This window comes from Geotrypetes seraphini, chromosome 9, assembly GCF_902459505.1.
Source record: "Geotrypetes seraphini chromosome 9, aGeoSer1.1, whole genome shotgun sequence".
Lineage (NCBI taxonomy): Eukaryota > Metazoa > Chordata > Amphibia > Gymnophiona > Dermophiidae > Geotrypetes > Geotrypetes seraphini.
This window is the reverse complement of record NC_047092.1, coordinates 50,707,347-50,720,469: the sequence shown is the minus strand read 5'-3', so window position 1 is coordinate 50,720,469 and position 13,123 is coordinate 50,707,347. Positions and strand designations below refer to the sequence as shown.

Genomic DNA, 13,123 nt, shown 5'->3' with positions numbered 1-13,123 from the left:
AGCCCGGATGTACTGTTTATAGTTTATTGATATTTCTAATACTGTTGATTAGAGAATGACACGGTGACAAAATTCATCACCGTCCCCGTGGATAACCGCGGGAAATAAACCCATGTCATTTTCTAGTGTCTATTTCATCCTCTGTCCTTCTACACCAGCATTATTCAAAGCAAAGCTTGCGGGTCAGTGGTTGTGGCCATTCATACTCTGATTCTTCCCTCTTTCCTTACAGAATGACATGAAGATGGTTTCCCGTGATTATCCGCGGGGACGGGAACGGTGATGAATTTTGTCACCTTGTCATTCTCTACTGTAGATGTGATTATTTGAAATTGGGAGTTTTTCCAGCTCCACTTTTGGTGTTGTCCTAACCACTAAGTCACTCCTCCAGACTTTTCCCAAAGAGTAAATGTCTCTAAAATGGTATTTTACTCAAAGTCGCCTTAGAGAACACAAGAATTGCCATACTGTGACAGGCCAAAGGTCCACCAAGCCCAGTATCCTGTTTCCAATAGTGGCCAACCCCGGTGAAACAGATTTTATGCTGCTTCACTACTTATCCTATGAATACACAGTGGATTTCCCCAAGCCATCTCAATAATGTCCTAAGGACTTCTCTTTCAGGAAATTATCCAAACCTTATTTAAACCCTGCTGAGCTGAGGAATCCCTCACTCAATGTCTGATTCATAGCATCCTGTGGGTGGAAATGGAACAGACGTTTTGCTCACAACTCTGAAAAGGTCAAAATATCAGCTACATAATCCACTCCAGACATTAAAAACTGGAGATCCCTCCCGACAATAAGTGCAACTTGGAGTGGCAAGCCTGGGCGACAAAAGCCACTGCCGCAGTTGCTTTCAAACCTGAGGTCGGTAACTCAAAGAGCTTCTTATGAACAAAATCCAGCTGTCAGTATTGGGCATCCTTTAATACCATATCTCCTTCACTGGGAAGGGAGGTATGCTTTCTAACCTGCGCCACCAATGATTCCAGTTTTGAAGGAACAAAAAACTGGTTAAATTCCACATCCATCGGACAGAGCTTCACCATGGCTTTGGTCACCTGAAAGGACCTCACAATGGTCTGTGAGCAATTTGGTAATGTCTTGAGAGAGAAAACAGGAGGTCTGTGCCTTTGGCTGCTCATAAGCAAGCACTGTGTTAACAGAGGTCTATGGAGTCTATCTTTAATACCTGAAGGGATTCTGTGATCACCTCCAAAAGTGCTGAAGGCTTAAACAGCCTGCACACAGTTAGGTCCTCCCTGAGATCAGCAGTCTTCACCAGACCTAGCCTCGTTAGAGACAAAGCAGCATCGCCTGCTACAGAGGACCCTGAGAGGGAGAGTAAAGGCACTGAGTCCATTTTGTCGTCCTCAGACTGCACGTCCCCATCTTGCACATGGCACAGCTGCTGGGGCATTGCACTCTTGTGGGGGGAGGAATCCTTTGCGCCAGCAGGGCCTCAATTCCCGAGGTTTCCATGCGGCCCTTGTTAATCATGCAAGCTTCAAACATCATATTGATGAATTCAAAGGAAAAACCCCTGACCAGGACATTCAGATAGCTCCTGTGGACATTCAAACTCCTTTCTGGGGCAAGTCTTGCTCCCAAGGGAATGATCCCTGAGCCTCTGAACTGTTAGTGCAGGCTGTCCAAGCAGGTACACTGGAAATAGATCCTTGACCTCAGCTTTAAAATAGTATCACTTATCGTAAGGACAGTCTATGCTCTTCTGCAGCCAGAGCTGTCCCAAAAGAGGGATCCTCTGCAGTATAGAAAAGCCTCTCAAACAGTTAGAAAAAAAAAAGACCAAATTTAAATAAGAACACAGGCAGAAAAGATAAGCTCCTACCATCTCGCTTGTAGAGACACAACTGAGGAATTGGAGGACAGCCCAGACGGATGGGAGGCGGAGCAAAAAATGCTAATTAAGCTCCCTAAAAGAATTCTTACGAGAAGGGATTGACAACCCACATGTTCAGGAATGAAGTTGTCTGCTGCACTAGAAATATTCATTTTCATTTTTGTCTGGGGTGTGTTCTGACTTTTCAGCTGGGAAAAGGACAAAACTCTGCTCTCTCTCCCTTTCTATCTTCATTCATTGTGCAAGCAAAAAATCATCTCTGCAATTTACAAGAATCACCATGAACTGCTTTTCGCTCTAACCCAGAAAAAAATCTCTGCAGAAGCACCTCCAGAAACACTAAAGAAATACAGCAAACTGACCAGAACCAGAGCTTGTACACGTGTGCCACTTATAGTGAGTTCAGTCTGTTCCAGCGTACTTACTAATTCAGGATTTGATACATATTTTCCAAGCATAAGATTCCAAAAGAAAATACTGTATATGTAAAACTGAGTGCTGTAGTGAATGCCTAGCCTGTTTTGCAACATAAGAAGAGAGCCTATTTCTTCCTCAAATTTCTGAACGCATTTTATTTATGAGTGTTTTACAAAACATAATGAAAGTTAGGGCAGGTTGCCCCAAACATACCCCCTCACATAATATTTATTATTTATAACGCTTTTTCATAATTTAACAATTGCTCAAGTAAAGCATATAAAAAAAGAAAGAAATTTAACTGGCAATCCAATCTAGAAATACAAAATATCAGAAGAACTGTGTGCCAATTGCTAAATTTAAGAATGTGGGGAAAGAGAAGATTTCACTTCTCATGACAGAGCCCTTATTTTCTGTTGAACATTCAAGGAAATAAGTCACTTTGGAGAGTCTCTGGATGGCTCTTTCTGAGCTGCACAAGGTTTCCAAAGGCACACTACAAGCCTCCAACAGGGAAATCACCATATTAAAGCCAGCAGCACTATTGCTACTGGAGGGCAATAAATTCCCTTCAAATTGAATAGATGAAAAGGATACCAGAGCTTCCGCTGCTAAATCTACCTACTCCTTCACACAATCACTCAGGTTAGCAAGTAGGGAAGCTTCTCTCAAATACCAATACATTCCTTCCCAGCTTCTGCAGTGTCAAGTTCACCAAAGGAAGAGACCACACTGGGCATGGGAGGAGCTATCTGTTCACCTGGACTTTAGTTCTCTACCAGAAGAGCTGTTACTTCTAACAACTATCCAGTGGTCACAGATAAATTTAACAGCTGAGGTATCACTTCAGCAATAGTAACCTGCCATAGCTGCAGTGTTGATGGCGAGTCAGAGGGACACTTGCATATTTCCTCCCCCACTTCCACTTACTCACAGTAAAGACTGCAGGGGTGAACCAGCATAGAACTCAGTGATACAACTGCTCCTTTATAGAATCGTGCTTAGTGCTGATTCCTGCACAGTAAATGAGTGCCAGACTTATGCCTGCTGAAGCCTGAAATGTCAGCAACTAAGTTGGGCATGCTGACCATTATTCTGAAACAACGTGCACAACATTTTGGAGCACATCTGACGTACCCATGCCGTAGCCATGGCCACAACCCCTTTTGAGTTACATGCTATAGGATTTCAGTACCATGAGTTACAGAATAGAACTCAGCCAGACACAAATGCAGTTCCTAATTGGTGTCAATTAGCTTCAATAATTTAGCGGTCAATCATTGCTCTTTTAACAGCTCACTAGCCAATGAAGTTGTACGCACATCTTGGGATCATGCATAAATCTGGGTGCCATATTTAGAAACCTGAGTGTATGCGGGTGTGTAGATAGATATTTTAACACACACATATGTGTACATTACAAGTGAAAAAGGACCGGGACTCAATAAACTACTTTTTCTCTGTGGTTACAATCAAAGCAGTTTACATATTTTAGACAGGTACTTATCTTGTACCTAGGGCAATGAAGTGTTAAATGAATTACCCAGAGTCACAAGGACCTGCAGTGGGAATTGAACTCACAACCTCAAAAGTACCTGAGGTAGCTGCTCTAATCACAAGGCCAGGCCACTCCTTAATCTATAAAGAGATATATAACAATATTCAGAAGCAAAATTGAAAGCATACAGATTGGGTGCCATCTTACTTTGGTAAGGCAAACAAAAGCTGACCAAATAAATTATGCACAGCATTAAAAAAAATTATTTTTCCTCCCACTCAATTTGGTAACTATGAAGACGACTCCAATCCCAAACAGTGTTACAGCTGTCCTCTTCATTATCCAACTACGCCAACATTTCTGATTTTTCACAGATGGAACACGAGTGCTGAGGTTCTTCTGCCCCATTTGCAGCTAAAAAATACATGACATTATTATATATTAAACTGTCAAACTACTAATTTTAGTAATTGTGCACACAAAACAGTTTTGTTTCTAAAACATATACTGTATATCCTGGTCATTGATTTCTGATCAAATATAAAAGCCAAATATGTATAAGAAATATATGCAATAAAACATTACTACAAATCTAAAGGTCTTTACTGCAGAGAATGGAAATGGGGGACTTGGAAGTACCGTAGGTAAAAGATAAGAGTGAGATTAGGAGTCTGGGGAAGGAGCGAGAAAGGGGCAATGAGTGCTGGAGAGGGGGTGAAAGGAAGATGGGATGTGAAAAATAGGACACTAAGGACTAGAGGGTGAGAGAACAGTAAATGATAGTTTTACTGGGTGGCAGACACTGAATGGAGGCTTCTTTATACATGAATCACTGTTGAAACCTTTCTTCTGTAGCATCTTTTATAGCAAATTTAAATGTGTTGGGGAGGGCTGTGATGTGGGTGTGATACACAGAAACATCATTTTGGCTTGTCCCTTACCACGTAGTACCTGGCTTGCCCCTTACCGCTTAATAATAATAATAATAACTTTATTCTTATATACCGCCACAATCTTTCGACTTCTAGGCGGTTCACAATGAAGAAAAACTGTACAGACAGCGAATTACAAAGTATTGAAATGAACATCGTATGATGATACAAGGAAAATTTCAGGGTCGGAATATTACATGGTTTTATAATGAGTAACTTTATACAATCGGCAATAATTTATTACATGGTTTTAATGAGTAACTTTGTACAATCAGTAATAATTGAGAACATAAGTAGGAGAGGAGAAAGTAGATTGCGCGGTCAATGAGTTGCAAGGTGAAAGACTTAAAAGATGATAGTGATGGCTTAAGAGTGTTGGTGAGGAACTATTTTAATTTCTTGGTACGTTAGCGGAAGACGGTCACCAATGAGCATGCTGGTAGGTAAGTTAAAGATGGAGTTTTGGCTGATGAGGGGGGACGGGATTGTTTGGATGAGAGGGGAGTCTGGTTAGGTTAAGAATTTCTTAAACAGGGTGGTTTTTAGTTCTTTTCTAAAGGCACTATATGATTCTCTGGCGTCATCGGTGAAGTAACCTAGCCAAGTGTACAGTCTGGCTGCTTGGAATTTGAATGTTCTGTCAAAGAAGGTTTGATATCTACAGCCTGTAATGTTTGGGTATGTGAAGAGGTTATGGTTTCTGGTAGGCCTGTTAGAGGAGTGGAATTCAAAGTGAGGTAGGAGGTAGCTGGGGGCCAATCCCCAGATTAGTTTATAACAGAGGCAGGAGAATTTGAACTGAATTCGTGCTTCAATTGGTAACCAGTGAAGGAGTTTGTAGAATGGACTAACGTGATCGCTTTTCTTTAGTCCGAATATTAAGCGGATGGCCGTATTTTGTACTATTCTCAATTTTCTTACATTTTTTTTATGTACCCCCAAATAGACGATGTTGCAGTAGTCCAGGGTGGATAAAATCAGTGACTGAACCAGTAATCTGAAAGATAGCGGGTCGAAGTATTTTTTTATGGTTTTCAGTTTCCAAAGGATGAAGAAGCATTTTTTGGTCACTGAGTTTATGTGATCTGTTAGAGTCAAGTGGGTGTCCAGGGTGACTCCCAGTATTTTTATGGTTTTTTGTATTGGGTAATCATGGCCATTTACATGTATTGTAGTTGTGGAGATTTTTTCGTTTGGGCTGGCAAGGAAAAACTTTGTTTTTTCTGAGTTTAGTTTCAGTTTGAAGTTTAGAGTCCATTTATCTATAGCGGTCATGATGGAGGAGATTTGTTTTAAATTTGCTGAGGTCACGTTTGTTATAGGTATTAATATGGAGATGTCGTCTGCGTATATGTAGTAGGTTAGGTTAAGCTTTTGCAATAGGTTGCCTAGGGAGGAGATGTATATATTGAACAGGGTGGGAGATAGGGGGGAGCCCTGTGGGACTCCCGAAGGGCTTTGCCAGGGTTTAGAGTAGGTTCCTTCATGGACTACTTGGTAAGACCGTTTGGTTAAAAATCCTTTGAACCAGGTCCATACTCTTCCTGATATTCCCATTTCATCTAAGCACCTGAGCATTGTCTCGTGGTCCACGAGATCGAAGGCGCTGCTGAAGTCTAGCTGTAGGATCAGGGCGCTGGAACCTTGAGTGAAAAGGTTATATAGGTGGTTAATGAGGGAGCCTAGGACTGTTTCAGTACTGAATCCTTTTCTAAAGCCTGATTGGTGGTCATTTAGAAGAGAGAATTTATCTAGATGATTTACTAATTCCAAGTTGACCAACCCTTCCAGCATTTTGGTGAAGAAGGGGGTGCTCGCTATAGGTCTATAGTTGGACGCCATTGTGAGCGAGATCTTCTGGTCTTTGGGTATGGGTGTAATGAGGATGTGTCCCATGTTTTCCAGATAAGTTCCGTTTTTGAGAGAATATGTTGCCCAGTTAAATAGATCCCTTTTAAATTCTGGTATTGCCTCTTGCATGATCTGAGACGGACATTCATCGAGTAGACAATTTGATTTGGAGTATTTGTTGAAGAGTGCAAGGAAGTTGTTCCAATCTGGGGGCTCGAAATGCTTCCAGCTCATATCGCCAATGGATTCACTATTCTGCGATGTAAGGTTGAGTTCGAGATTGGGTGGGGGAGGGGGTATTGAGGCTCTTAAGTCAGTGATTTTTTGCCTAAAGTAATTTGCTAGGGTGGTGACCGCTGGGATTCGCTCGTGATGGTTCTGTAGTATCTGTGTGGTGTCTGTTATTTTATTTACTAGTTTGAATAGTTCTTTACTGTTTGTGTTGGCTGATCCTATTTTCTGTGCATAACAGTTATAACGTTTTTCTTTGATCAGGTTTTTATAATTTTTCATTTTTTGTTTCCATTTGATTTTGTCTTCCACTTTGTCGGTTTTTTGCCATATTCTTTCCAATTTTCTGAGATCTGAGAGCTTAGCACCTGGCTTGCCCTTTTCTCTTACATTCCTAAATATTTCTGTCTGGAGATAACACTACACTGATGTACCATTTATTGAATTCTGATTGGTGTCGTTCTTATTTCCAGACTATTAGTTAACCTAACTCTTTCTGACAAGTGATTGTCATTGTGTTGTTGGTTCAAAAGTAACTGATGTGATGTTAACATTTAGCCTTGTGCTTTTCCTCTTTTCCTTATTCATTTCTACAGACTTGTGTCACATATCTTACTCTATTATCATCTTCCACCATCTCCAACAACCCTCCCTCCCAAAAAAAAGTTTCAATGAACATTTGTACTTTATGAATCCTTCCATTCAAACTGGATTTCAATATCCTTTAACATATACAAACCTTTATTAGGCATTCCTGTAGTCTGCAGATTTCTTTTTTCAAATCTTCAATGCTACAAGTTATACTGTCACACACTACTGTGAGTTTCTGTGGTGAATCCATTTCCAGTACTACCTAGTTTAAAAAAAACAAAACCAAAAACCCCAACAAAACAAAACGAGATTAGGTTCTTACCTTGATAATACCTTTTGCAGTAGACAGGGATGGTATGCTCAGCCATAGAGTTATCCATCTGTGCTCACAAGCATACTGCAGAAATGTCAATCGTCATCCTTCTCCACGGTCTCTGCTGCCCCCCTTCAGTTCGTACCAAAGCTGACAGGAGAAGGAGGAATACAGGGAATTCCCTAAAACCAGGTGTCTGATTTGCTCAGTTGAAGATAAAACAAACAATGAAGAAATCATAATATAGTTAAAACATTAACAACTCTCTGAGAGAAACAATGAATCCAAGAAAATATAAATAGCCTGAACATTTATGTAATTCAATAATTCCCCCCCTGTAATCCTATATACAGACTCTTCCTAATCCAATAGTCTGACTGTCAGTGAGATCTTAGCTATGGAGCCAACCATGAGGCTTGAGTCAGAGAGCAGGCACATCAGATAAATCGCTGGGCGGGGGTTCAGAATATCATCCCCATCTACTGAACCTAATCTCTTTTTCCAGTGTAATAGGGATGGTATGTTGCACATTAGGGGCGTACCTAAGCAGTCCCCAAAATCTAGAGTGTGATAAGATGACACTGCTCAAAGTACTAAGGATCTGAAAGCATCCTCCTCCTATGCTGCTGTGTCCACCCTGTAGAATTTGGTGACGATATGAAGGGAGGACCAGGATGCTGATCTACAAATCCCCTTGGGTGAAATCACTCAAGCTTCCACCCAAGAAGCCACTCCTCTTGTCAACAGTGCCTTCAATGAAATAGGTGGTTGTTTGCCACAGCCGATGTATACAGAGGATATTGCTCTACAAATCCATCTAGAGATGGTGGTCTTGAAATCGTGTCTACTTTGTCTTGCTTGCTTGGTTAACATGAAAATATGATCCAAGAGACTAAACTCATTCGTCACCTCCAGATAATGTAAGCAAACTCTCCGAACGTCTAAAAACTTTAAGACCTTGTCTTTCTTCTTGGACCCTGTGGGATCAAATGCTGCTATGTCCACCCTGAAGAATTTGAACCAACAACATAGTAATTGGGTGACCAGAGAATTGGATTAAGGACATATGCCGCTTTCCTAAGGCTACAGGTGTTTTTCCCCCAGTGGGGGAAAACTGTGGAGGGGCTAAGCTAGAAGCTCACACCTCTCCATCCCATGCTGCACAGCAGGTGACAGAAGGACACTCCTCAATCTCTCATACATCAGAAATGTGGTAAGAAATAGGGGTATTAGGACTGAGGACTCCATCCCTGACAGTTCTGAAGCAAAATGAGGGGTTTCGGAGAAGTTGGACAACTTAGAAAAAAATTGGGAAATCCAATATGGCCACTGCAACAGTGCTTTGGCACAAAAATCGGCTTCAAAACACTTCAGGGCTGAGCATAAAATTCAAGATAGGATTTTAGAGAAGGGGAATCAAAGACTAAAATGCAGAAAATCAATACACACTTTTCAAGACCCCCCTGATTTGCCTATAGGCTATCACAGCCTGTACTCACAGACCATGTTGCTGGGGAAATAGTGCTGCAGCCTGCTTCAACTCCCTTGACATGTAGCTGGATCAGGAGAGGTTCTCTGCCTCAAGCTGTTAGTCAGATCCCACGTCAAAATCTTCGGGTTGCTAGTCGGACCTTAGTCACACTGATCCTCTACCCCCCCAAGGACTGCAATGTAAGATGTGGAAGGGGAGAAGGCAAAGCTGCAGCTGGCACCCTGAGCACTCCGAAGGACCGCTATTGATGCCTAGCAGCCTGCACTCAAGCTCCTGATCAAGTCAAGGAAGCGAGTGCTAAGGATCCAGAACCCTGAGCTCCACAAATCTTCAGCAGGCTGGCTGTACAGATGCCCGAAGGATACATCTGCCAGCTGTAGACTTAAACATCTGCTTCTCTCCAAGCAGGCAGAGCAGTCCCTTTGAACCAGAATCTCCAACACTGCAGAATAATAATCTGCGAACAAGTCAAAAACACACACACAAAAAAAAAACACCACCATAAAAGAAATAAACAAAGCAGATCAGAAAGACACCTTCATACTCGCTTGCAGAAGAACTGAAGGAGGCAGCAGAGACCATGGAGGAGGAGTTGAAGAGTTGTGATTGACATCATCTGCAGTAAGCTTGCGAACACAGATGGATAATCCTATGGCTCAGCATTACTATCCCTATTGCACTGGAAACACATGTTTCCTTCACAAGCTACAAAATCACTTATCACAAGCTTGATTTCTACTAGTAAAGAAAATGATATGAAATGACAGAAATAAACAAAAATCAAGACTTATGTTCATTAGACAAACAAACCAAACTTGCTTTGCTCTACCTTGGGTGAATTAAAAAAAAATGCAGCAAGTAACTAAGTAAACAAGTAAATATCTGATTGTACAGTGATAACCAGATTCAATCTATTTAAATTCAACTATACGCTGCATCATTTTCTCCGAATGGTTAGTCTGAGTTTAGTTCATCTTCCTTTGCACAGAAAAATTATTTCTAAATATCAGGAAGTGGTAGAACTAGGGGGATATGATTTGAGGTCGAGTGGGATAAACACAAGAGCATCCCTAAATAGAAAGAGGATAGTATAAAAAAAACCTTAAATAACCGCATGGCTGTTGATGTGTTATGAAGGGCAGGAGTAGTGCTTTCATGGCAACTCCAGCCAATGCCAGAGTTCTTTGGTCTGTGTCCCATATATGGCAAGACAGATTAGGATGGACTGGAGTGGACTTTTACACCAACTCTAGTAGATGGGAACTAAGCTGCGGTAGAGGTTTCTACCAAAGGCCGTCCCGCGACAGAAACCTCCACCACAGCTTTGTAAAAGCCAGCATAAGGCCACTGCCAGGCAGAATTCTACAAAGGTGGCAAAGACAGATCAGGATCAAGTAAATGTATTTTATATCTTATTCTTATCATATGCTATGAATGCAGGTGCTGTATAACTAAGTTGCTCTCCCCTCCCCCAATGAAAGTTTAATTTAGTGAGCAAAATGTTGTTAGATAACATTGTTGGTTTGATCATGAACTAATAATAAATATGACTGTTAAGCAGACTAGATGGACCATACAAGTCTTTACCTGTCATATACTATGTTACCGAAAAACCTACTAACACAGGGTGGGCCAAAAGTAGGTATACAGTATTTATTATTTCCTTTTATTTTATAGGTATTTAATAGGAATAATATAGTACTCAATGATAATCAAGCAAAATGATTTAACTGATACAAAAACTCCACATGAATGTTATTCGTAACACCTGTATAATAAAAAGAAATAATGAATACTGTATACCGTATATAAACTAATATAAGCTGAGGTTTTTGGGCCAAGAAAATGGACCAAAAATGGAGGTTTCAGCTTATATTTGTGTCAGCGCCCACCTGTGCCCCTCCCGGATCTGCTGCACGCCTTCGCTGGGCCTGCCAAAAGACCTGGTGTTCCAGTGGTGGCTCGGGACAGGAGGGATAAGAACATAAGAACATAAGAAGTTGCCTCCACCGGGATCAGACCAGAGGTCCATTGCGCCCAGCGGTCCGCACCCGCGGCGGCCCATCAGGTCCATGACCTGTCAAGTGTTCCCTGCCCTAAAAAAACCTATCCTTACTTCTATCCGTATCCCTCAATCCCCTTTTCCTTCAGGAATTTATCCAAACCTTCTTTGAATCCCTGTAGTGTCTTCTGCCCCACCACAACCTCCGGGAGTGCGCTCCATGTGTCCACCACTCTTTGGGTGAAGAAGAACTTCCTGGCATTGGTTCCCACCTGTCTCCTGTCATGGCCAACTGTTACAACTTTTACCTCCCTCCCACCTCCCCCGCATACTGTTAAAATCCCTGGTGGTCCAGTGGTGGGCTGGGAAAGGAAGGATCCCACCTGCTTCCTGTCCCAGCCGACTGTTAAAACTTTTACCTCTCTCGCCTCCCTGGTGTACTGTTAAAATCCCTGTTGGTCCAGTGGTGGGTCAGGAGAGGAGGGATCCCACCTACCTCCTGTCCCGGCCGATTATTAAAACTTTTACCTCCCTCGCGTACCTTTAAAATTCCCCTGTAGTCCAGTGGTTGAACCGGAGCAGTTATCCCACACTCCTGCCCCGTGGAGAACCATTGGTGATTGGAACTTGCGGCAGCCAATCACTAGCGGCTCTGCATGGGGCAGGAGCACAGTAAGACCGCTCCTGCTCCGGATTACTGCTGGACCACCAGGGATTTTAAAGGTACGTGGGGGAGGTAGGAAGGAGGTAAAAGTTTTTAACAGTTGACTGGGACAGGAGGTGGGTGGGATCTCTCCTGTCCCGGTCTACCACTGGACCACCAGGTCTTACGGCAGGCATGGTGGAGGCCTGTAAAACATTGGGAGGGGGGACAGGGAGCAGAGCCTAGCAGTACAGGGAGGAAGGGGAGACAGGGTGTAGGGCAGGGAGAGGGGAACAGGGTGCAGGGCCTGGCAGGGAGGGAGAAGGGGGGCTGGGTGCAGAGCCTGGAAGAGCAGGCAGGAAGGGAGGGTGCAGGATGCAGTCTGGCAGGGCAGGAAGGGAGGGGGCTCTGTGTAGAGCCTGACATGGCAGGTATGGGGGCTGGATGCAGAGCCTGGCAGGGAGGGAGGAAGGAGGGGGCTGGGTGCAGAGCAGGTAGAAAGGGAGGGAGTGGCTGGGTGCAGAGCCTGGCGGGAAGGGAGGGGGCTCTGTGTAGAGCTCTGGCAGGGCAGGGATGGGGACTGGGTGCAGAGCCTGGCAGGGTAGGAAGGGAGAGGGGCTCCATGTGGAACCTAGCAGGGCAGGGCACTTGAATATTACTCCCCGGTTTATATTTGAGAGAAGTTTTTTCCTCCTTTTTTGGGGGGGAGGGAAGGTTACCTTAGTTTATATCCGGGTCAGCTTATATTTGAGTATATACGGTACCTGCTTTTGGCCCACCCTGTATTAGTATAACTGATTATTCTAAGACTTCACAATAATATAACTTGGTAGAGTAACATTAAATCAAAACATTATTTACTAGTTTATTAGTAATAGTTTATAAAATTAATACCTTGTGAGGATTTACAGGTAACTGGCTAGTTATACTTTCTACTACAGTTGTCAGTTGATTACATTGCCGATTTAATTTTAGCAAAAGCGTGAGCATTTCATCATAACTGCAAAACAAAAACTGTTTATTAATACACTATATAAAAAAAATCAATGTGGCCTCATTAGTAATGAGTGGCGAGCAGTTAGTGCACGAACACATTAATTGTTACATTGCTGGCATAAGAAATAACACTAATTTGTTTGATAACTGCATGTTGTGTTATGGGCTGGGAAATGGGCAGATATAGACAGAACGGTGTGAACTGCAAACTGCAGTTAGTGTATGGTACTTCATCACAGTCACTTTTGCAGTAGCGTAGGTGAACTTATTGCTCCCTACTTGTAAATAAA

General features: G+C 42.6%; 1 protein-coding gene across 2 annotated transcripts in view; it reads right to left on the bottom strand.

The window, feature by feature from the left end:
• Positions 1 to 2,432: 2,432 nt before the first annotated feature.
• ASZ1 (ankyrin repeat, SAM and basic leucine zipper domain containing 1) overlaps positions 2,433 to 13,123 on the bottom strand; it is a 146,023-nt gene continuing 135,332 nt past the window's right edge. For both annotated transcript variants that reach the window (XM_033959758.1, XM_033959759.1), the window contains 3 exons: positions 12,732 to 12,837; positions 7,536 to 7,649; positions 2,433 to 4,196 (listed from right to left, as the gene is read on the bottom strand). In XM_033959758.1, coding sequence (XP_033815649.1) covers positions 4,035 to 4,196; positions 7,536 to 7,649; positions 12,732 to 12,837 — 382 coding nt within the window. In that variant the 3' untranslated portion in view covers positions 2,433 to 4,034. The remainder of the gene's footprint in view (positions 4,197 to 7,535; positions 7,650 to 12,731; positions 12,838 to 13,123) is intronic.